Here is a 24,885-nt window from a genome sequence, read left to right as displayed (position 1 = left end):
AGAAAAAATGTCTTATTAACATGAATGAAAATTCAAAATGGAGATGAAAGTGTAAAGTTTACAATTCGAGGAAGTTGCAATGACTTCTGTTTGGAAGAAATTCTCCCGTGTTGGGAAGAAAGCTGCTAAATTTGAATTCATTGCACAGCTTCAGTCGGTGACTATAGAATGCAAGAAGGAAAAGAAATGGTAAGAATTTCATTTATTTTTTTATCAATGTCAATTTTTGGGACTTGCATTATTTGAAAATGTGAATTGAAGAAACCTGGCTATTTTTCTTTGAAAAATTACATGCCTCCTCATTTACGATTTATTCAAGCTCTCGCAACATTTATCTGTCATGATTATTTAAAATACAATATTTTCACGAAAATACAGATAGCAATAAAAGTTATAAATTGAATTGTCTTATTTTCTGTTTTTCTAAAACATGTTTGATTTGTTGTATTAAAGGGTTCCAAGCAAACTGGTTGTTTTATGGCAACGTGGAGCTCATCGAAGGAGATATTCCAGACCTTTTGATTTTGCACCAGGGATTGCCAAACCCTATCGAGGTGTCATGGTATGGGCCGACCCAGAAGAATTAGACATGACCTGTACACTTTATAAGGTTTGAAGTTTCATCATTTTGAGAATAATATTGATAGTTATCCTGCTAGAAATCTCTAGGAGTTAATGAGTGCCTGCTTTTTTTTCAAAATGAGCTGAAATGATTCACCTGAAACTGCATATAATATAGATACTCTCTCTAAAATAGAAATTATCTCAGTTTAAAAAGATCAATAATATATCATATAATGTAATGTTTAAGAAAATTCTGAAGTCTAAAATAGTTTAATATTTCATTGGTCTGATATTGTTTGGTTTGTTTAGGACCTTTGAAAGTGCCAACAAATTTCTACTCAAATTTTCTTCTTTTACTTAGGATGAAAAGGGTGATTCACAATTTGAGACCAAAGAGTGGACTTTCCTCGTCCTTGATGTAAGATTGTTGTATTGAATATTTCGGATTTGGTAATATCGTTTTGAAGTCGATCCGTTTTGACGATGAAGGTCGATTGTCAATTTTGTTATAGTATCTTGAATTTAAAGCCAGTTTCTTTGTAAAATATCAAAGACATTTGTTCTGAAAATGTGTATTAAGAGAGCAAAAAAATCAGGTTTTGCTTATTATTATTTAAATCATACTGACCCAGTATTCGACGTTAAATATTGGGTCAAATACTTCTAAAACAGCTCTGGCTATTATTTTTTACGCTCTTCCCCTCCACTTTAAATGCCGCACATATGTAATAACTTCCTCACTAAAAACAGAACCTCCTTCTCCATCATTCTATGAAAGGAGAAGGGTGTTTTAAAAGTAAAAAAGAAATTGCAATAACTTTTCACCGATTATATATTCAGATTGGAGTTTTTAAATCTCTTGACTTCAATCTTCTTTGTTTTGAAGGAATCATCAGGAAGAAGGAAAGCTATTGCACAAGCAACAATAGACATGGCAAAGTATTTCAGTATCGAGCCATCATGTAAACAGATCACTATCAAAATGAAACCAGGCAGTACTAAAGTCAAAACAGCTCAATTGGATATCGCACTATCATGTATTTTTCTGAGAGAAGGCAAAGCCACGTAAGTCGATTATGATTATATAGTCCTTCCAATATGGCTTTGGTAAAGATTTATCAAGCTCTTGCAATCAATGAAAAAATGGCTGTAAAAATAGTGTTAATAAAAACTGTTTCTTTTCACAAAGTTTTATACAGTCAATTTGTTCTATTATTTCGAACCTCTAGTAATGTGAATTAAAATCATCCCCTCGGGGTCGTATTCTTGGTGCCTTGAAGGTCGAATTAGAGAGTGTCGTGTTGTATATTGTCGTCTACGATTTTGAATTTTGACAAGTAATTAAAAACAGGGGTAATAATATTTCATAAGTCTAACTAAAAACCTCTTATGTAAAGCAGTACAGTTTACTTTATTTACAGCTGTTTTTATGTTTTCGTTACGAAGCAATCTTGACTTTCAATTCGTATTAAAGGCTAATGTACAGTAATATAAAAACTGTTGAAATTGAAAAAATTTTAGTCCATTCCAAGAAACTGTTAACTACATCCGATTGAACCGCCTCTATGGGTGTCTTCAAATGGTGCATGGGTTGCGGCGCTCCTAGGTCCCTACTAGCGGTATACAGTCAAAAAATGAGCTTGAGCTTCCTTCGGAATGGCCGAATAGTACCATGCATCCTAATCTGTGTTTTGATCTAGGCATTTCGTTTTCAGCTCGAGAGTAGTAGAATTGTAATCTGGGAGATCGATAAAACTAAGTTATATTTTGTAATTTAATATCACCCTTTTTATATTGATCAAGTGTGAAAAATGTTTTAAACTATTTTTTAATGGTTTTAAAACGTAAACCATAACCAAATTGTTTTATTGGAAGAATCGAGTTTTTGATAAAGTATACAGTAGTGGAGAAAACTTTCGAATACGAATGTACAAAATTTAAATCTAACTGATTTTGTATTGGATCTATGAACTGATAACGAGAAACATATTAACCAGAAGTATTTAACTTATTTTTTCACAATAATAACCTTTCAAGCAACCTCGTTCCCTGCGTTCACCTTTTTGATGCTTACTGATATAGCGCTAGATAATAATAATTCTCTGGCGTCAATCAGTTGCGGAAATAAAGCCTGGGATACACGGGGAGGATGTTTCAATTGTGTATTTAGCAAAAAATGAAATTAAACACGGTTAACTTCCTTTTTCCATAATATATAAACCACGATTCTGTTTTGATTTTTCCCTGGTTAGAATTACCGCGGAATTTTTAAATCGCATTAACCCATTATATACCCATTAACTTTGAATTTTCAACTATTTTTTATTTTAAATGCACTTACTACACAACCACATGGCATGAGCTGCGGCGCTTCTAGGTCTTAACGGAAGAAAATGAGCGATCTCATATGATGCCAGTGCCACATAATTCGTGATATGCACCACTGCAATGTCTTCTGACATTACATCACGGACCCAATAGTTGATTGGTTCTAAGTGACGTAAGATCAGTCAATACGTCACTTTCAACCAATCAGCTGTTGGCTCCGTGGAAGACATTGCAATGGTGCATATCATGAATTGGTTAATGAAATGTCTTTTAACTTGGTCATTTTGACTTCTTCTCTACTTTGATCAATTTAAGGGATGAGGATATGTTGAGTGTTGCCAGTATGATGAGTTTGGGTGATATTGATAATTATGATGATGAATCGCAAACAATCAACCCTGTCATGAAACGGGTTGCTCACCTCACTGGATCTACTAATGACCTTGGTCAGTATGTTTATTTCTTTGTTTATAGATGTTTTCTTAAAATTTCTACATTTTACATTATTTCATTTCGAAATTCTCATCATCCTAACCACCTGGTATTACCGTAGAGTGATAAAACAAGGAGAACAACAAGGTCGAAACAGGGCTAGAATGAGATTTCACGACTTACGCCTTGCTACATGCTGGAAGTTCATTCGGGAACAGTGTCAGGTTTTATACTCAATAATCATTTTAACAACCGCTGACTTAAAAACTGAGGTTGTTGGGCTATATTCCCGTGTTGGCACTCCACAAATGAACCACCTGGTATTTTCACTTAAAGGCCGGTCTCCACTTGTGCGCGCTTCGATCGCACTGTTTCGAGCAATGCTTCCACGCTATTGGTCAAAAGAGAAATGAAGCAACTCCATTGGCGCGATCTGACGTAATGGTTGAAAAAAGTTGAAATGTGTTCAACTTATTTTTCGAGCGCGCGCTACATTTTTATGACGTGATCTTTTTTCCAAGCAAAAAGGATTGAAGCCAAAAAGTGCAACCGCAGTGCGCGCAAGTGGAGACCGGCCTTAAATTGAGCTCAAGTTGAAGACATTAAAGCACACTTTTTGAAGGGGTGGAAGGAATTTGATTACGCCTACACAGTTAGGCTTTTGTTTTGCAATTCAGTTTGAAAATACACAACTGCATGCTACTTCCTAAGAACTATTCCATGCTGAATACGAAAGCCCTGCCCATTAAACCTAAATGCGTAGTATTTACTTTCCTTTTTTTGCTTTTTTGCACTGGACAAAATGTGCGTGAAGAATTCCCGTAATGTAACACTGGACAAACCCCAGACAGCTGTGCCCGGCGTAATTTAATAATACTTATCGGCACCGGACAAAAACATTAGACAGTCCTGTGCGTTGGCAGGGTCGTTAAACACTTCTATAAACTATTTGGTGTCTATCATTTTCCATTCCATAGGATCAAGCAGGGGTATAAGTTCATCGACCAATTCATTACAACGTCTTGAACCAGAGCCTGCATCACAAACATCATCATCAAGGACTTCTCCAAATCGATCACCAAGGTATTCATTTATTTCAAAAGAAATCGTAAAGATAAACTGGGCTAAGTATTTTTACTTTCAAAATTTTGGCTGAAAAAATAATGCTAAGCAAGAATTTCTATTTGATTCTCATGTAGCGATTTTTTGATGCAATATTTAGAATGTTTATGTCGTTATAATTTTTTCATTATGTTTGATGCTGAGAAAAACTGTGAAATTATGACGTCGTTATAATTGCTGCAAAAGCGTTTGAAAGAAATGCAATATTTTGACAAAACATAACGTTAGAAACTGCCACAGCTGATGAGTTTTTTTATTTGATTGCCAATCTCACTCCTCAGTCTTCAGTTTATTATTAGTTTATTAGCGAAGTCAGATAGTGAGTTTGTTATCCAACTACTTACTTTAATATTCTAAATCCAGTCACATATGCTTCAACTAGGTTGGGTTTGGCATTGAGGATGATTTTCAGATCATCGAAAAAAGGGACTTATACTCATACTTCATAATTAGCATCAAAGCACTTATTAATGAATGAATGACGTCATTTTTAGCAGCTTTTGTATTAATGAATGAATGACGTCATTTTTAGCAGCTTTTGATAGCAATCGTAATTGGCTCGAAAATCACCATACGACAGTTTGGTTTTACAAGAAGTTTTACGTAGAAGTTTTTTATTGACGAGATTCTTTCTCTGGTTTTTGATAGTATACTTTTTTCTACCAAAGGAAGGACTAGTTTTTCTACTGTAATGAAAAATTTTTGATCATTTTTTAGTGCAATGAAGAAACCAACCAAAGAAAAAGTGGTTTCCAGTAAAACGGTTGATAAGGTGTCGTATATTATTTCTTTCTTTCTTTCTTTCTTTTTCTATGAAAAAGATAATTCCTTTTTGGAAATCGTACACAAAACTTGTTGAAGATTTCTTTATTTTTTTCAAGTATAAGTAGTCGTCTTGTCTCCTCAATTCGTTTTTGCAAAAGAAAATCTACTTTCTTCTGATATTATCAGCCATCTTTTCTTTAGGAGACAAAGATTTAACGTGAGAAAATTTTTATTAATTTTGTTTGCAATTTTCTTCAACAGGATTCGAAGAAGAGTCGCATTGATGAAGATCTGCTAAGTATTTAGTTTTCTCTATTCTTTATTTTCGTGTGTCTCCACTGCAGTTATATTGTTTACTCACACCTCACATACTGAATGATACGAGATTGTAACTTTGTTTTTTTATCTATCAGCCCCATTCGTTCCTTTCTTTTTTCATCCTTATCTGGCACCCAGATGGTGAAGTTTTTATCCGACACGCTAAAGCTCTGAAGGTCGGGACAATTTTCAACATCTGGAAAGTTTACATCACGGAATTTTGTGAGACCGCGTCAAGGACTTTGCAGCGAGAGGTCTGGTAACCAACATGGAAAACTAGGATTGGTGCATTGGTCCAACCGAAATATTTATAGAATATTATTTCTCCGATGGGAAATTGGCCCGCTCCTTTAGAGCTTTAGCGTGGGCGGCCGCCAATCCGCCATCGGAATATCAGATAATTTTCATCCGTTCGTTCGTTCGTTCGTTCGTTCATTCATTCTAAATTATTTTCAGCATGGTGTCAGAAGATCACTTCAAGTTACCGCGGTGTCAAAGTTACCAATATGACAACTTCGTGGAGAAATGGAATGGCTTTTTGTGCAATCCTTAACCATTTTCATCCTGAATTAGTGTAAGCTATAATAATCTATTGTTTACTTTTCTTTACATTCTGTTCTGACTACACTCGAGACTGACTGGAAACTTTCGACTATTGAGATAACCGAATCTTTCATGCACCTGCAGAAGTGTAGCTAGTTTTCAGGGGAGGGGAGGGGATGAGCTTGAAAACGCTTCCAGTGAGTTTACCTAAAGTCCAGTAGACGTTTTTTTATAAGAACATCCAAAATTTTTGAAGCCTTAAGATGCTTTTAACTTTTTGAGTTTCAACCCAAAAAATGTTCTTAACATGTTTTTATTTTCACCATTCTGTAAGCATTTTTACCCATTTTCTTAAGAAATTGGCCATTTTAGAGCCCGCAAAGCATGTTCTAAACATGTTCTTAACATTTTGGCCATGGAAGCCATAGTTTGTTCTTATATAAAAAACGTGTATTTTGCTTATAAGATGTATAGGTCAACTGGTAATGATCCATAAAAGGGGATTTTTTTTCCTAGTAAATGTTATTTTATCTAAACGTTATCGTAGAATTTGATTTTAGCGCTGCATGCCTTAGAAAGCTTCGAAATTTAGATTTTGTAAAAGTGAGTGCTGCACAGAAAAGAACTTGAATTTGTTAAACATTCCTTTCGATTTGAGGAGCAATACTGTGCAGGCTCATGATAGTATTTCTTCTGAAGCTTTCCTCAAAATACTGACAGCTTGAGAAAGACGATGAAAAATGCATCAGTTTTGTAATTACAATTCGCATGCCAATCTAATTAACATAAACAATTTAAACCAGTTTTCTAATTACTTTCCCACAACAAAAGATGCTGTATCAAAAATCCAGACATTTCCCTTCAATTATGTCAGATTAACAATGATGAACATATGAGAAAATCATGTTCACTGTATTGTTTTCGGATATCATATCTAATTAACTTAGGAAAAATCCCTTGTAGTAATATAGCTTGAGGAGACATCGAACTACAAAATATTTACTACCCCTCTTTTTTGACTGTCTTCTAACCTGCGTTAAATCCCCGTCAGATCAGAATCGTAAGGATTGCTCTCGTATTGATCATCTCTTTTGGAGCATTCACACTTTCTTCCATATTTATTTAATTACTCAATCAACTTAAAAGTTATTTTGTGTTTTTTTTACAAGTGTTACTGTAATTAATAAACTATCTGAGCACTTGTGGTCAGTCAATCAATTTGACTTTTTCAATACAAGATCTTTTAAAAACAGTCTCCCATAAATAATGACCTGTTTAATAGACACCCTAAACTTCGCATGTATATACTTATCTTTCTTATGTGGGAAACGCAAAAATTCCCTTTTATGGATTATCATCTAGTAGACCTGTTTACTTCTTAATATAAGCGAAATACTGGACTTTATGCAACTCATTGGCTGGCAAAAAGCTTACAGTTACAGTCAGCAAAAGGATGTAACTAAAACTGCACAAGCTGTGATAACTTGATGACACAACTCTAAAAGCTCGACCCTCTTTTTGTACAATTCCTTAAAAAATAATTTACTTTAATTATTGAATATATACAAGTTCTTGGCTGGAAGCTTATAACCTTACTTCGTGCTGGCTTAACAGTACTTTGTATAGGTTTTTTAACATTTTAGTAAAATTCTTTTCGTCGTTTAATAAAAAAATTTTTTTTGTATATTTACAGTGACTTTCCAAGTTTGTCACCTCACAACATCAAGCAAAATAATAAATTGGTAAGTTTCTATCTTATTACATATTTTATCCGTACCAAAATGTTCGACAACTCCATTCTCCCTCAAGATTTAGACATGGCTTTAATTTTTCGGCTGTTTAAATTAGAGCCTTTTTATCATTTATCCCAAGTTTTGATGTCTTAAAATTTACTGATACCCTACGTGTGAAAGAGCTGTACGATATTTTTTTGCATATCTACATACGATTGATTTTGTTAATTTACACAGACCGTTTTCACAGACATAAGTTTGTTGTTTATGTAGAGGGGGAACTTGTCAAAATTGGATTTGTGAATTGTTGTATTTTCTCATTATCATTTTTCTGTTTTCTTTGGCCATATCCTCTTGTCGAGGTCATTTAACTGTCTGTCTATCTTTTTAATAACAGATTTTTAAAATTTGTCTGTATGGAGAGCACCCTAGCTTACTTTTATTAGGTGATATATCTTTGTTTGTCTTTTCCTATAGATTTGGAAAAACTCTGTTGATCGTTTTTTTGTAGCTGACTTTTTCAATGACTCTGCTATCATTTGATAACTCTAACTGTTACATTTCGGATACTTTATTGAAATTAATGCGAACTGAAATTGCGCCGATTGAAATTAGGAGCTTTTTGGCGAATGGCGAATTGCTTTTCATTTTGGTTTGGAATGGTCTCACTATGTTTTGAAATAAGAATTTGAGCGAGTGAGTAACTTTCTTCTACTGCTGTATAATTTTAATGTTATGCAGGAAAAACTTTATTTTCAAATTCCACCTATGAAGATGTAGGCAATTTGCTTCAAATTTATCGAGTAATTCCAAAACAGCGATCACAGTGTCTTCTTCTTCGATTTTGCTGGTCGATATCGAAAAATACTTTTCCTTCTTTAAATTTTCCTTCTTTTATCGAAAATACTTGCGAACTTCTCCTTATGACTGATATTATAAACTACACTAATAAGTGTAGTTTATAATAATTAATAGTTTCTGTTAAACTTGTGTTACGATTTTAATTTTGAAGGTTTTATTTTTACATAAGTGTTCCCGTTTCATATCAGACACATATTTCATTTCAGGACAGTGTCTGTCTATTGTTATATTATGCTGATATGTTTTTCCTTTCCTTTTTTCTGACCAATCTTGCTCCACATCCGTGTCAATTCAATATCAAAAAGCTTGTAAATTAAAATTGATGAGTAAGCAAACGATTTCACTCTTATTTAAAAACAAAACCTTTAAGAGCTGTTTCATGAGTACAACTCTATAAAAACATCTGACTTTAAAAATTGGTAATTGAATGTTAGGATTCTAAAAATCTAAGAAATCTAAGCTAATTTTCATCGATTTTCAATAATCTTTGTTGAATCCTTTTAAAACATGTGGCTATGAAAGCAATTTTTTTTCAAAATTGTGACTTTTTCCTTTGGAGTCATAAACAGGTGATCCTCAAGGAACCATCTTTCCTTCATGATACTATTTTTAGATAGTAAAACAGCTAAAATAACCATATCAGGATGAAACTCTAGAACCAGAAATATGATAATAGCTGTTATAAACATGTTACACTATTACGTGATGAGACGTAATAAGTTGATAAAACAATAATAGGGAAATAAGTTACTTCCTCACTTAGATTAGTTAGGTTATTAAAATTAAAAAAGTAAAGAAATCGACAAAAATTAAAAGCACTTTATAACAATTCCCGCTTTCTTTGTTTCTTTTATTACCGACTCGGATCTGCCTTTTATTAAATCTTGAATAGAGGTATCATAATTTTATTTGTTATTAATTTCCTTTTTACTTTCTCACCACCAAAACACTTTTCATCTAAGGTTGACACTGTTTCTCTTGTTTGTAACATCTTTCTTTGTTTATGTGATTTCCCACTTTATTAGAATTGGTAGGTATATTCATTCATGGCTTTCCTATGTTTTCAAACGAGATACTACAACTTTTTTTTATCTTGCGATAATACTGTGTGTCCTGGTTAAGGTATTGTTCCTTGAAAATTATACCAGCAGAGTTGGATAAAGAATTTAGTTTTGTTTTACTGACCATGAGAATCAGGCGAAGATTGTCTCCGAAGAAGAAACTGTTGACTATATCGCGTTATTCTTTTGCTTTATCAGAGACTTCGTTTTTCATTACATTAACTCGCCTATGGAGATCAATCGCTAGACGTTTCATTAGAGTAAGACTTATTTCATGGCTATCTTGTTTTGTTAACGATTGCTGGTACGTTAGCTGCTCTTAGATTCTCCTTACGTGCGTGTATGTTCGACTATGTTCAGACGTTACGGTTTAGCATCGATTCGGTGTGGTTTATGTTACGGATAGGAAGTGCTCGTATTGGTTTTGGAACGATTCGGAGCAAGAAGACGGAGTAGTTCCGTTCCGTTAAAAATAGTGGAGCGTAATTGGTTCGATCTGTTTTGCTTTGCTTTTTTCAAATTTTTGGTTTCCACATACTCTTGGGAACCGTTTCGTTTCGAACCGTAATGTCTGAACATAGTGTGAGTTATAAACGACCTTATGCATGTAGTGTTTTCTGCATTTAAGACGGTTAGTTTTTGATTTGTCTAGACCAAGACCGACCGAGGACGACGGTGAATAAGCACTTTTACTGCGGGTTATTCCTAATCATTTCAGTCACCCCAGCGTTCTCAAAAGGGTAGATGCATGAACTCGCTATTGACACTCTACTGTATTGCATTAGCCCTCTGGACATAATTACTCGGTAATCGAATATTTTGGAAAATTTAAAAGTTCAGGTCAGCATCATCTCTATTCATATTTTTTATGAGAACAAACTATATAAGAACATTAGCCCTCTAGCGATCTCTAAAATCTATATGAAGTGGTCACCAGCTTACGTAATTCCCAGACGTGAGAAGTCGTTCTGTCAGATAAACGTCAAAACAGATTTTTCAATTTTGTTACATTGCCAACTCGATCTGTTATAAGAACTGTACGTTGCAAAATAGATAAATTTCGGAAATGTCCAACTTTAAATTAGAGCAGGGCCAATTTTTATAACCCAAGGTGATTTTTTATATTGAAGAGAATTAATTTCAAGAACGCTAATTAGAACTCAGTTTCCTCCGACTTACCCAAAAAATAAGTACATCTAGGACCAGCCGAAATTATAACGTTCTAATAAAAAAACATGCAATCTTTCATTTTTTGAAAGATCATCGTGCATGATCTTTATACAAGACTCAATACTTATTTCTGTCCTGAATGGATTCTGTATGGCACAAGCCTTGCGTGTCTTTTAGAGTGTCTTAATAGCAAGGTTAAGTATGGATATATAAATCACGGCGATTGACGAATCTCCTCCGTGAGGCAGACTTACCCTGCAAAGAAATCAACTTTGCTTCTAAAACGAATTACCGCTTGATTTTTCGTTCGAAGTAGCAGAGCAAATATACTACTACTTCAATTTTACCAATTCTTCTAAAACCATTGATTCTTACAGCTCAAATACATCATAGATTAATGATTGTATAGTTTACATGAACCGTCTCTTACAGATTATAAAACTCTATTTTTTGTTTTGGTTGAAAATGACGATTTCTATAATAAGTGTACAATAATATGAAAACCCTACTTTCCATGACATCAAATCTGTCAAATCAATACGTCACGCTTTTATGTGTTATTGTGTTGTAGCTTATATTCATTCTATGAAGAAAACCTCCTGTTATATTGTTGATGAATCACTATAGATCATTTTTAACCGATAATTTTTTCAGTGGTAGTACCTTGATGATTTTTATCTGAAAATATTTATATTGAGCTACGTTTCGTTGTGTTTTTGGAGTTAAATATCAATCAATTCGTTTCAAAATGTAGGTCGTCTCAAATTTAAATGTATTTCTAAACTCCGATTTAGTATGTGGGCAGGTTGTGTGAGTAATTTTCCGATTAATATCTTTCAATCATGTTCAATCAAAACTTGAAAACTTAAGTTCATCAATTTCACTGAGGGTACCGTCGTTCTGCATAAGATTCCCGCACTAGGATTCCTTTGCCACTTTTCCGGAATTTTTCCGCTATTTTTCCCACTGATGACCGGCATGAGATTGGAAAGGGTTTGTTTCTAAAGATATAGATAATCTTGTATTTACTTACGAAAAACTTTACGAAAGCTTATTTCACGACTACCCGGGAAGTTTCTTTTTCCGGTAAAAAAATGGCAGATGAATCTTAGCGTGGGATAGGGAAACTTATGCAAAACGACGGTAGTTATCTCTTTAATCTATCAAGTATTTTCCATATTTTTTTATTTATCAGGCATTTGATGGGTTTGAATATCTTGGGATCACAAAAATACTGGACCCTAATGATATGGTACACGCTGCCACACCTGACAAGTTATCAGTAATGACGTATCTACACCAAATCAAACATTATTTCGAAAATTCATATTCGAAGAACAGTATCAATTTATTAATGTCTCAATATAATTTTATGACGGGCACTGATGATGATTTGCTTAAAAGCGTCAAAAAAGCAAGCCCCAAACCAGAAAAGAAGTCTAAAAGCTTACGGAAAAGTTTTCGCCGTAAAAAAGAGAAACCTACACCGGCCAGTCAAGAAGCCGGTGAAATCGACTCAATAACGGACGCACATGAGATAAACGCTATATTAAATCAACTACGTGAGGACGAACGACAAAACGAACTGAAACGGATTAACGAGAGTATAGAAAAAGTGGAGAAAAAACCACCTGTGCATAGAGCACCTCCCCCGCCTAAGTTCGCCGCGCGTTCGCAACAGAACGATAGTATTGATGAGGATGAGATGTTGAATTCGATTATTGAAGCGAATAACGTTGAGGAGACGGCAACGACGGAAGTGACGCCCGATGAGAAAGACAGTGTCGCCATCGACGAGGTTTGTTATGTTATACAAATTTATCAAGACTTTTTTGTGGTCCTGTTAGGAAAATCAGAGCCTTTTTCCATTCGCAGAATATTATAAGCTCGATCTAGAGTTCAAAAAAATCTTTTCAGTACAAGCTTGTTGTTTCTCAAAGCCGATACATACAAGATTTACAGTTCCAAGAAAGTATGCAAAAAATATACCTTTTTTACTTGGTCTCTTGCTTGTAGAAAGGCTATAATGTCGGGTAAAACGCTTAAGGAATTTCGTATTCGCAAACTCTATATGATCTATCAATGATATATCCGTAAGCATAATTCGAACTAACTTAGGTCACGTCAAGTTGAACTTTTCAGAATGAACTTAATTTTATAATTTGAATCCATTGTATTTCGAATAACTTAAGATTCCCCATAGTCAGGTAGAATTAGCCTGAAATCTGGACAAAATTGCCATCGAACTGAAAATTGGCACAGATTGGCACAGATGTTCTTTAGAGTATACTGAGTAACCAAAAAAAAGCCCCATCAATCCGGATAGAGCAAACCACTTTTTCGGACAGTTTAAAACTAATCTCATAACCGATCACCATTGCTAAGGCATATGATGATCTGAAAAGTTTATCCAGCGGAAATTTACAAAACCGCGTTCGGCGGGGTCTGGGAAAAACAATGACATGTGACCAGATACTGGTATCCGATTGGTCCGCAGTTTTCAAAATTTATTTATCATTTTATAGGAAACAATTTTTTGTAAGAACTAAAGTAGCAAAAACCTCTATATCTTAGCTACAAAACCGGAAACAGTATCATTTAATTTGGAGTTTTTAGACCTTTCAACCCAAAAAATACTTTCCAGAACTTAAGAGTTGGTATTTGTTTATCTTCCAAATCTATTAAAAAGTTCTCATGAAAGGTTTTTGAAGTCTGATTGCAAAAAGTATGCAACCCAAAAACTGATCATCGAAACCGCTTAAAGAAGCTCAACAAACATTAAATTTCACCAATATTTTACCCAACAAGAGTATCCAAATATCCAACAATACAAACAGAGCCTAAACTAGTCAACCTCTTAATGTTTGAATCAAATTTTTTTGTCGGTTGAATGCCTGACAGACATTTTGCACACGTTAAGTTATAATTATTCTGATAAAATGCTTCATTCCTCCCAATAATCAAGCAGATAGCAAGAGAGAAGTAATCGCCTACATAAGAGAACATACCTGTAATAATTTGGTTGGTGTTTGAGCCTTCATCTTGAACAAAAATAAGAAAACATCCAAGCAAAATTATGCAGTATGTTTAGTAAGTAAGAAGAGATAATCCCTGTATTCCCCTTGAGATCATACATTAATTTCCTCCGAATGTTTTCAAATTGGAATGCGATAGGATACAATCAAGAGATTATCTTTCAGCATCACCATACAGATATTCATGTCAAAGGCTTATTTTTTAAACTTCAACTTTGAAAAATCAAATCGTTGGGATCGTTATATATTCGTATACGATGGTGCATCTTTTGACTAAAAGACATCATTTAACTTATCTCCTACCATTTGATGTTTAATAAACAAAAGATAGAAAGAGAGAACAATTTTCTCTCTACCGTGCCGCGTGAGCACATTATGCGGACAAATTATTGTCACAGTATAGAGCCGTGCCTCCTTTTTTATCATCTGTTATTATAAGATAGACCATCTTTAATGTCACGGCTAGCTGTCACTTCTTTAGTGTTTTTCCCCTTGCCGTCTTTGGCGTCCACAGACATAGCTTTAAGATCTCAGGGTTTACACGTCAATTTTTTTGTTGGCCTATTTTCCGAGCAGATCTCATTTCAATGGATAAAAAGATCTCTCAAAAAAATGATTTCGACCAGATATTTGTTTATAGTTGCCTTGGGCGAAGAATTCCTCGTGTGTAAGCAGCCCTTAAGGCGTTTTTTCTTCTGTTTTTTCCTATCAACAACAGCAAGAACAACAACCACCATCAGCGACACCGACAACGTCAACAACGACAGTGACGACTTCCGATGACGTCCATTTAAGACTCGGTGAAACCGATATAGATGCCGTTGATGATGATATTGGTGAATCTCAAGTCGAAACATCTGTCCCAAAACCATCATCGATGGAAGAAGCAAGTCCAACAAACACTGACGAACCGCAACCAACAGGTACAATTTCAGTTCAAGATTCGTACCCAGTTCCTTAGTTTACTTTGATAGCGCGTAAGGTTCAAGATATAGGTTACAACATTCATCAGTAAAAATCATGACTGGGTACAATACAGTGTGCAGTAGCCTTTGAGTTATTAGTTATTTATCATTCGAATCTCTGTATAGTTCGAACAAATTAGTTTCTCTCCTTTTTTAATAAAACAGAAAGTCACTGTAAGTATAGAAATATTTCATAGATGATAGTTTCTCACATGGATCGGGACGAGATGGAGTTTATACAAGCTCTTATTTTATTTGGTTGGTCGTTAACCAGTAATAAAAAAATTTGTTACTTTTTCTAAAGAACGTGTCATTTTTTTCTACTTCAAATGACCAATTGTCTACTGGATGCATCATATCCTTTACATATCTTCTTTTGCATCCACGCTGGAAAGTTTTCTATCAGCAGCACTGCAAGCTACCTTGGAATGGATTGGTGTCGATTGAACCCAGATCATAATTCCGTTATTTAAAGCATCAGTCATTTTAACGCGAGCTTGATCCTCACCAGGTTAAAGTTGAATAGAAAAATCCTCTTAACACAGCTCTATTATAACTTTCAGCAGACTCACCATCAACAACAACATCTACAACTAGTCAACAACAAGAAGAAGACGAGACACCTTCTACTACGCAATCTTCAACAACAAACAATGCTGAACAACAACAGCAGCAACCACGTATCCGAAGAAAATTACCGTTGACAAGACAACTGTCTGGTGAAGACGCCGATAAAGAAATTGATGACGAAAAACAAGATTCCGTTAAGCCAGGTAACAAACTAACTACTGTAGTCGAACTGTAAATGAGCGTGTGTACGTGTTAATCGAATATATACGAAACTCTACAAAGTAATGGTCTACAAAGTAGATTAAATTAAATTTTAGATTTTGATGAAAAGGTTTATTTAACTGAAGATTGTGTCCTTTTCTCAAAAACTGTACAAATCTTCGACTAACTTTTTGTGGAGGTTTTATTGGCTATATTATTGGGTGGATGTTACGCTTGGGGTTTAAAATGTTTTTAACTTCACCCTTTTTCTTACACCCCCATCTGCCAAAAAAAGCAAGCTTTGGTTCAGCTTTGTACAGTACATACATATTAAAACCCGGTAAAACGTTTTATTGTTCAAGTTTCAGAAACTGAAGAAGTACAAGATGAACAAAAAGAGGCTGGTGACGATGTTGTTGAAAACCAACAGAATTTAGATGAAGATGATACGAGGGTATGTTTAAATTATTCCTTGTCTTTATCATTATTGAGTTTATGTATTTGCACTTTTGAGGATGGTAGAGTGACTGAGTCGATTTGGTATAACCCGCAGTTCTGACCCTCAAAAATACGGTAAAACGGTAAAAGTGATGATTTACCGTCGTCCTCAGTCAGTCAGGATGTAGACAAATTAGATGCTTACCGTCTCCGTCGCACAAAAAACACACACATAAACTCGGTATTATCATTGCTCGACAGTGTTTTTTCCCACGCAATATAGACAGCTCCAGGCTTTTATTTTTTGCGCTCGAAACGAAGGAAGGTATGATGCAGCCTACAAAATTGACAGATTCGAAACTAAAATCGAAATATTTACGAACAATCTGCTGCTCTTCGATGTTTTTAATTTTTATTTACGTTTTGTTTCCATAGAACAAACAAGATATGATTCAAGAGCGAGCACGTCAACTCATCTTGGAAGCACGCAAGAAAGCAGAACAGAATAAGGTTTGTTGTTAGGAGAAAGAAATTGCTGATAGCAGGACTATCATTGGCCTGGGAGAATCTACGAGAAACTGTAAAATGTGTTGTCTACAGAGGGCAAACCTAAGATCTTGCTGGGTCATCTCTCGGTTAGTCTATCAATACACGAGGTCTACTACACAACCAGCCGCCAGGGTTATTTGTGACTAAGTTTGTATAAACCATCTTCTCATATTAAGTCTATAAGCGTTAGAAGAAAATCAATTACATTTCCCATTTCAAATATAAGGATAAAAAAGGGGCTTCAAACTAACTTCATTGTCTTATTTCTTTTATTGAGAAGGACGCTGAACCAAGTGCCGGTGACGACCCTGATGTTCGTGCCAAGAAATTCTCCGAGATGAGGAGACAACGTGAAAAAGTTCTCCAACATAAATTGAATCAGGTATGATACAAATGTTAGCATTGAAGTAAGGACAAATATTTTTTTTAATTGTCAGGATGACTCCCCCAAGAGGGACTATTTTGCATTCCATGATATGTCCTATGTGAGTCACTTCAGTTTTAGAACTTTAAGGGGAACATTGGGCTTTTCCAGAAAAAGATTTAACCCCCACTGTTGAGGATATTGATTTTTTTGAAGTATCGACCTCCTTAAATATCCTACTTTATTAGTAAAGACATCCCTGGACATCCACTTTTAAAAATATGCTCAACCCCCTGGGTATCCTCTCTTATAAAGATGCTTACCCCTGGATATCGTATTTTTTTACTTGAGAAGACACTTTACCCTCTGGATATCCGCTCCCCTATAGATATTTAACCCCCTGGATATCCACTTTTGAACAAAAATCGTTAACCCCCAAGATATTCGATATCCTCAACAGGGGATCACGGACTATTTCTGGAAAATCCCATTAGCGGGCGGTTCTAGGTAGTTTTTGTGTATTCTCAAGTGAACGAGTTTATTCTTTTTGTGTATGGTAAAACATCCTAATGGGATAAGCGCGTGGGGCTTAAACCGTAGAACACAGCACAAAAAATATTTTTTACTCCTCGCCCTTCAATCATTCGTCCCTTCCATCATTCGTCAATTAGTAGCTTTCCAATGCAATCAAACTTTCAAAATGAAGAAAAAACTTTAGTGTTTTTTTCCCTGTTTTCTATCCGTTGATGCGATTGCACAGGGTGGAATGGTATTTTCCTTTTCGTCCTTTATTTTTCCCCTTTTTCCAAGCCCAGTCTAAAAAACATCGAAAACAAATTTAAGCTTTTGACAATGTGTTCGACGCTTTTGTTTTCTTTCCTCAAATTCCCAGCAAGAAGATCGAAAACAGCTCTTACGTTCACAAGCCAATCAGTTACTTTTGGATGCCAAGATGCGTGGATCGCTGCATAACATTGATCGTAGCGCAAACAGTCCTTCGAATGAATTCCCACCCTCCGCCTTTGGTGGCGAGGATATGGAAGAGGGCGGTATGTCACCTGAAACTCAACAGCGCATGCGCAATAATGATTTCCGTAAGAACCCGTTTACACTGGTGAAAAAGAGCAATAAACAATTGAAACAGATCACACCGAAGAATTATTTGAAAGAAGAACCTGATCCAGTTGATTCTGAACCAAAATGTAAGTGATTTATTAATAAGATTTAAAATCAGTAAAAGGTCCATATTGACGTAGCCTACACAAGACGCCAGATCCAGGTTTTCGGGTTCCAAACATTCAATTTTTTGACGTCACTTTCGAAGTCCTTGCTGTATGGACGTCGAAAAAACCTTGTATGCCATCTGGTCTTAGATCAGCGGGTGATGTAATGAACTGGTTTGAATCTTCAAATGGACCAAGGCCGTTATTGGTCTTCTAGGCTGATGACAAGCGTTTATTTTTTTTTAATTTCAACATTCATTTGAAATTCTTCTTTTATGTGTGGCTTTGATGGTTTTTAAATCAGTCAACTTAATTTTCCCGCTCGAGGTGTCTGTCTGTCGGACCGCAAGAATTTTTTTTATCTATAAAGATTAAGCAATTAAAATTGGGAAATATTTCGTTTCTTGGAGGTCTTGTAATTTTTCTTGACGTAAAAGCTTAATCTCTAGGAACTCTCTGCACGTTTTAATAAAAAGCAACCTTGTCTTTGCCATCCAAAACAGTTGAACTCGCGCTGCTGCTTACATATGTGGAACATGGTAACTATAGTTTCAAGACATGAGTTTAGGAAAAGATGTTGCAATTTTATTCTTTCATGTTTTAGTACCCACGAAGACTTCACCAAGCAAGGCTGCCATAACGTATGCAGAATCACGTAAAGTGGAATTCGACTCGTTCGAAAGTGGTTTCCAATACAAACCTAAAAGAGATGTCGGTAAGTGTTCGACGCAGCTACTTATTTGAATCAGTGTTAAAGGTTCTTCCCTTTAAGATAGATTTCCGACTCAGTGAAGTATATAGAGAGGCTTCCCCGTCTCCAACTTCTGCATAATTCACCAGAATTTCATGAATATCTGCTAATCTAGTATAAAATCAATTTTCCATCTTAGATAGTGGTTTAGGCGATCATGAAGATCTATTGAAAAACTACTGCATATCTCTTTTTAATGATGACATCATCATGCCTTTTACAAGACATCGGACAAAATAATTTATCGCGGAATGAGAATGATGGTTCTTGGAATTCTTGTTAGAATCCAACTTCGTCAAAGTCCAGAATAAAGAACATTTCCAAGGGCTCTTATCCAGGATGAACTAAATGATCATCAGCAGATATGTATAAAACAGTTTCCAATCTGTTATTTATTTAGCGGCGGAAATAGCGGCCGAGCTTGCACGCTTAAAAGAAGAGGAAGATGAAGCACAGCGTCAATTTGATCGCACTCAAGCGGAGAAGAGAGGAGGAGCACAACAATACGAAGGTGGAGTGCAGGATGAAGAGGGAGAGAGACATGTGGAGGAGTGCATTCCATCTGAAGAAGAAGAAGAGGTGGAAGAAGGACACGTGGTAAGAACAATTTCATCAGAACATTATGCTGACATTTTTGTCAAAAACCTAAGAACATATTAAGAACAATTTCATCAGAATGTAAAGTTTATTTGTCGAAATGTAAGAAGAATTTCATCACAATATGAGGTTAATTTTTCGAAACCCAAAAACAAATTCAAAGAACAATCTTTAGTCTCAAATTCCATAAAGTAAAAAATCTAAAGCTTATTTTAAGAACTTTAACATCTTTAATCAATACACTCTCCTCATGATACATGAAATTTTGATGATTTATAAACTTTTATTTGACCAGTCTATGTCTTTCTGCTTACAGCCCGTCGATGACTATTTCTACGAATTGGAAAATTTTGTGAGTATTTTAAATTAGATGGTATTTATCATAATGTATTTAAAAGCAAAGTGTTTGTTTCAATAAATGACCCTCTGCATTGACATCCCCCGTAAACGAAACCCTATTTCTATTTAAAATTTGATGTAATAGTCCCAATAGTTAAAGACCCTTTTTCTGAGATTGAAATTCACAATTTGTGCTAGTGTTCTTCCGTCCCTGCGAAGTACCGAAAGCGTCGTTTCCGTCTCTCGAAATTCAACAAAATTCAATGAAATATTATCAATAGATCTTTTCATAAATTACATCACGAATATCACTTGCCTCGTTTCGAAATGATTGCCTAGGTGATTAACTCCCGGCGGTTTTTATTAAAATTACTTTTTATTTATAAAAAAATAACTCAATGTCTCAAGGGACATAATCACCGTGGTAATTGTTTGAATACGAGTGATGTTCGTGACGTAATTTATGAAAAGGTCTAACTACAATCAGCGCCGAAATATATTGGCAATTTTGGGTATTTTAACGTTTTTCAGAATTTAAAAGTCGGGCGAGAATTGTAGTTTCAGTACTTCCACTTTGCTTCATTGGATTTTTCTATTTGGGAGGGGTTAAGTGGCTTCCAGGCTATATTCTGAGCTTTATTGGAAAATTTTTGAACTTTTAGATCCTGAGATTCTAAGGTCCTAGTCCTAATGTTAAAACTCTACTTCCAACTGTTCTTCAGAACACTTAAAAATCATTTACGGTTTCAAAGTTTTGAGGGAATTCCCCTTTTGTGCCAAATATTTCTGCGCTGATTGTAGTCTTATTTAAGGTGAAAAGACAGAGATTGCTTTCATTCTTATCCTAAGGTCTCTAATATTATCCTTCTAGAACTTGAAATCTGCAGACGAGTATTATCACAACGAATTAGCACAACTTGAACAAGAAACCAAAGCATTAGATTTGGTGGCTCAGAAATTAGAATTAGAACTACGTAAAGCCATGGACGCTGGTGAGTTTGACCAGGGCTTTGATTTTAAACTTCTGTTGAGTCCATCACAGTCTTTTCTTTTGCCTGCACCTTGTTTGGTATTCTCAACTTCATTTCAGCTATGTATGGCTATCTGTTTTTCCGCTTTTGTACCCCTATAATATAACCTTCCTGATAATTTCTTTCCCGGACTTAAATAAATCAGTGGGGTCTGGCTGAAATTGTTCATTCTTTTTCTTTGGGTAAAAATGTTCGGGACTTTCTTTACATTTAGAAATTCATATTTCCGGTGCCTTGAGACGAGAAGAAATATTACTCGATTCAATACCTCGGTTTATTCAATCCAATGTAGTTTTCAGGTTTCGACACTCCCGTCGTCTGGGTCGATTATAATGTATTTTTATAATTGTTGCTAGGCGACCAAGAAGGAGAAGAAGATTTGCTTCAAGAGTGGTTCAATTTGGTCAACAAGAAGAATGAAATTATTCGAAGGCAAAACGAAATTGCTCTTCTGTAAGGAATTCTCTAAAGACTTTTTTCGAATACCTTTGTCCATAAGTTTATATATTAGATATTTTGTAATGAAAAATCTACAAAATTTGCCTTGTTTGGGGGCAAACATGCTTTGTTTAGGGGTAACGATGAATGTCCTGAGGATCGACTGCTGCTTGTCCAGGGGTTAAAGGTCAAATGTTAATAACCTCCACCCCCCCCCCCATATTCAATTTTTTTCCGGACCGAAGAGCCCGATACTTCTAAAGTGCTGAAAAAGGCCAGCGGCCGAAATATTCATTAGAAAGATTATGTGTTTTTTGCTAACTCGTTAATCCTTCTGATTTAGCTTGATAACGATAGAAATTGATTAGGTTTAAATATATTTTCAGTCGATATTCATTTCGTTTTGAGGCATTTTGCTTATAGTTTATTTATACCATACCTGATTTTTTTTTGTAGAGCAAAAGGTGATGACTTGGAGAGGAGATGTGAAATTGTAAACAGAGAACTCCGTGTCCTGAGTCAAATGAACGGTACGCTATAATAAGAAATGTTTTTACTTTAACTACTTCGGTCCTTGAATATAATACAGTAAGGCTCACTACTTTTTCGACAGAAATTCAATACACAGGCTGCAAAATTAAAGTCTGAAGACAAATCACGCTTTTACTCGAAATTTTTATGTGCTTGTTACATGACATTTATTTCTGATTGGTTCGAATTCATTGACACTTATAAAGTTATCAGCTGTAAAGTGTAAATTCCCAAGCATGGGAATAGAATCACGTGAACTTTTTCGAGTAATTACATGTTTTGACTGCATTGATTATAATTTTGCGATCCTTGTATTGCAAATGTACTCTAGGAAAACTCACATCCTAGCCTTCAGTTCTTTTAGAATGCTTCTAGATAAATCTTCTAAAGCTGTGGATATTATAGACAGTATCAAAGTGCTCTACATTGTTGATCTGAGGCTATCGTTTGACAAAAAAATTAGCAGGGTTTTTGAATGATTGATTCTGTAATTTCTTTATTTTTAAGAAGAGTCCCTTTTTCGCTTAGTTGGGAAATTTGAATCCCGAAACAAAACAATCTGTACTGCAGTTTATTGGGAGTTGTGAGAGTGACGTGATTTGGTCGTTCATCACGAGTGTAGATTTGAGTACAATAGTTGGACATTATAGTCCTGTAGAACTTTGTCGAAAATAGAGTCAACCTAGAAAAAATTCGAATAGAAGGTTTCTTTACACCGTTGGAAAGATAATTTTATCAGCTTTCGAATGTGGGGTAGAGTCAATTTACCTTATATTCACCTTACATTACCAATATGATAACAGGGGTTTTAAACGAATCTATGATGATTTTTTTTTTAGAATGGGAGAAAACAGAGGAGATCCGGTTGCGGGAAGACAATCTATTATCACAACTTGTGACACTGGTCAATCAGCGGAATCGACTTGTTCAAATCGAAGACACGCAACTTCAACAAAGGTATTATCCTTTGTAAATTGTATCATTCACCCCGTGACCAAAAATGTTATTCGAATATGATAAAGATTTGAATTACATAGTAATTTAAATCGCTTTTCAGCTGAGGGCCCTCAATCTCTTAGTTTGAATTACAGAAAGTTTCGAATGATTGAAGTTCGGATTATAGAGAATTGACTGAGAATCTACGACCTAAGAATCGAACCAGGAATCTCTTGCACCTTTTGACTTCGCATATGGCTATCGTGACGTCATAATTTCTTATTCTCATTTTCCAGTGTTCACGACGAAGAGCATGTGCAAACAGTGCTCCAACAACAAACATCTTTCAATCAGAAGAACACCACTGTTGGTAATGTTGTTGGATGGGTCAAAGGATTCAAATCTAAGGTTAGTATTTCCCGGTTGTACTTTTTATCCTCTGACATTTTGCTGTAAAGAGTGATCTCTATTTGTTCCTTCCCTGTATGTGTAGAACAAAAATCATCAATCATTCTCGAAAGTCCTTTTAAGTGAGTAAGTCTTTCAATCGCAGTCGGGGGCGTCCCGAAGGCTCTTCTTCTTTCGATAGCTATCTACCGGAAGGTAGGGGATGGCGCCACTTTTCCTCCCTGAATCGCTCCACTAACCCTTCTTATTTATTGCTGAGCATTGAGCAGAGAGGCATCAAGTACCATTTTGGAAATCCTTGGTATGACCCGGCAGGGCCATAAAACGGCCGCTAAAGTCCTTCTTTTACTTCACTCCTCTTATCTTCCGTAGTCGTAGACCTTTTATAGCTAATCCACAGGAGACTTTCTAAAGTCACCTTAAAATAAGCCCTTTTAAGGGATTGAAATTTCACAAACAGAGCCAGAAAGTAACCTGCGAAGATCGATGAAAACTATATTACAATCAAACGAATCTTATTTTGTGAACTTCTCAACGGGCAAGCTATAATAGAAATGAAATAAAATTAATAAAATGGTGAGCGCAGAACTGAGCGCTATCATCTCATATATATGTAATCCTGAAGAAATGTATATTAAGTCGAAATTGTTGAATAATTTGAAGTTTGGGACCAAGATGTTCATGGTAAATAAAATTGGGAACCGAAAAGAAAAGTGAAAATGGAAAATTAAGTAGACCTCCTTTTTTGTACCTTTAAAAAAAGTATGTAATATGTTTTTGATTTATTCTGTTTGAGTTTCGATTTTTTTCCTCTTCATTTTTTCTATTGTTTTGTTTTTTCACGTTTAGTTTTGGTGATTTGTTGATTATGGTTTAATAAATGGACCGAAAGTGTTGGATGAGTTTTTCGTTGGAGAAGAAATCCTCAATCTTGGTGATTGGAGGAAAATGGTGTTCCCTGAATATAATGGAGGTCATTCTTTTATCAACGGGTGACCGATTGAAAAACATGACTAGAGTTTTTGAAATAGGCTTTCTTCTTATTTGCAAGCTATTGTTATGACCTTGGTTTTTTATTGGCTCGTGGTCCTAAGCTTGATTAAGCTGGTCTTAAATTTACTAATTTTCAAGATGTTTATCTGGCAGGGTCGACTTTTGGTAATTGTTGACAAATTTCAGGGTGGAAATTAGAAACTTTTCAATTTTTTGTCTATTGTTAGTCATTTTGGCCACTTTTCAGGGTGAAAATGGGAAAATGTTTCATTTTTTTTGACAGGGTCCCAAATTTATGAGATATTCATATCTGACATGGTCTATTTTTTCAAACTCAAGCGGCACGTCCCTGTCGGCCGGCAAGGTCAGTGCCCCCTCCCCCTCCGGGTCTCTCCCTAATCAATATTTTAAGTGGGAGAATGGATGACCTCTCAGTGAATGCATGTTGAGTGGTTGTCATATTGCTAAGCTTTGTGTAATAGATGTGTTTCATTTTGGATGTGGGTGCAATACACCATCATTGAAGATCAAGTTTATTTTTGGAAAATACGAAGTTTAATTTCGCGAACTGGTAAAGAACATTTTAGACTTATTTATGGCCTTTTCACGATAGAAGAAG

The 24,885-nt window shown here is 35.3% G+C and overlaps 1 protein-coding gene across 3 annotated transcripts; it reads left to right on the top strand.

The window, feature by feature from the left end:
* On the top strand, positions 1 to 24,634 carry LOC136820716 (EH domain-binding protein 1-like). 3 transcript variants are annotated; one of them, XM_067076933.1, is made up of 26 exons: positions 1 to 189; positions 454 to 610; positions 926 to 982; positions 1,451 to 1,629; positions 3,208 to 3,338; positions 4,302 to 4,407; positions 5,164 to 5,218; positions 5,473 to 5,509; positions 5,986 to 6,103; positions 7,766 to 7,814; positions 12,093 to 12,695; positions 14,651 to 14,855; positions 15,461 to 15,670; positions 16,031 to 16,122; positions 16,542 to 16,616; positions 16,936 to 17,037; positions 17,912 to 18,221; positions 18,847 to 18,957; positions 19,394 to 19,590; positions 19,907 to 19,942; positions 20,801 to 20,921; positions 21,317 to 21,413; positions 21,855 to 21,928; positions 22,769 to 22,886; positions 23,162 to 23,273; positions 24,123 to 24,634. In XM_067076933.1, exons 1-26 carry the CDS (start codon positions 80 to 82, stop codon positions 24,129 to 24,131), a joined length of 3,471 nt encoding a protein of 1,156 aa, XP_066933034.1. In that variant the 5' UTR covers positions 1 to 79; the 3' UTR covers positions 24,132 to 24,634. The 3 variants fall into 3 exon arrangements, with proteins under 3 accessions (XP_066933034.1, XP_066933035.1, XP_066933036.1); XM_067076934.1 differs by having other exon boundaries at positions 15,464 to 15,670; positions 24,123 to 24,169; XM_067076935.1 differs by having other exon boundaries at positions 16,037 to 16,122; positions 24,123 to 24,169.
* Positions 24,635 to 24,885: the final 251 nt, after the last annotated feature.

Source organism: Clytia hemisphaerica, unplaced genomic scaffold (assembly GCF_902728285.1).
Source record: "Clytia hemisphaerica strain Z4C2 unplaced genomic scaffold, Clytia hemisphaerica genome assembly, whole genome shotgun sequence".
In the NCBI taxonomy this organism is placed as follows: Eukaryota; Metazoa; Cnidaria; class Hydrozoa; order Leptothecata; family Clytiidae; genus Clytia; species Clytia hemisphaerica.
The sequence above is the reverse complement of the archived record's forward strand: the minus strand, read 5'-3'. Positions and strand labels throughout refer to the sequence as shown.

Excerpts from the sequence above, each read along its gene's own strand:
- LOC136820716 (XM_067076933.1), top strand. The coding sequence starts at position 80 with ATGACTTCTGTTTGGAAGAAATTCTCCCGTGTTGGGAAGAAAGCTGCT. Across the intron at positions 5,219-5,472 it reads CCAGTAAAACGGTTGATAAG|GATTCGAAGAAGAGTCGCAT; the intron begins GTGTCGTATATT and ends TTTCTTCAACAG. Across the intron at positions 14,856-15,460 it reads TGACGAACCGCAACCAACAG|CAGACTCACCATCAACAACA; the intron begins GTACAATTTCAG and ends TATAACTTTCAG.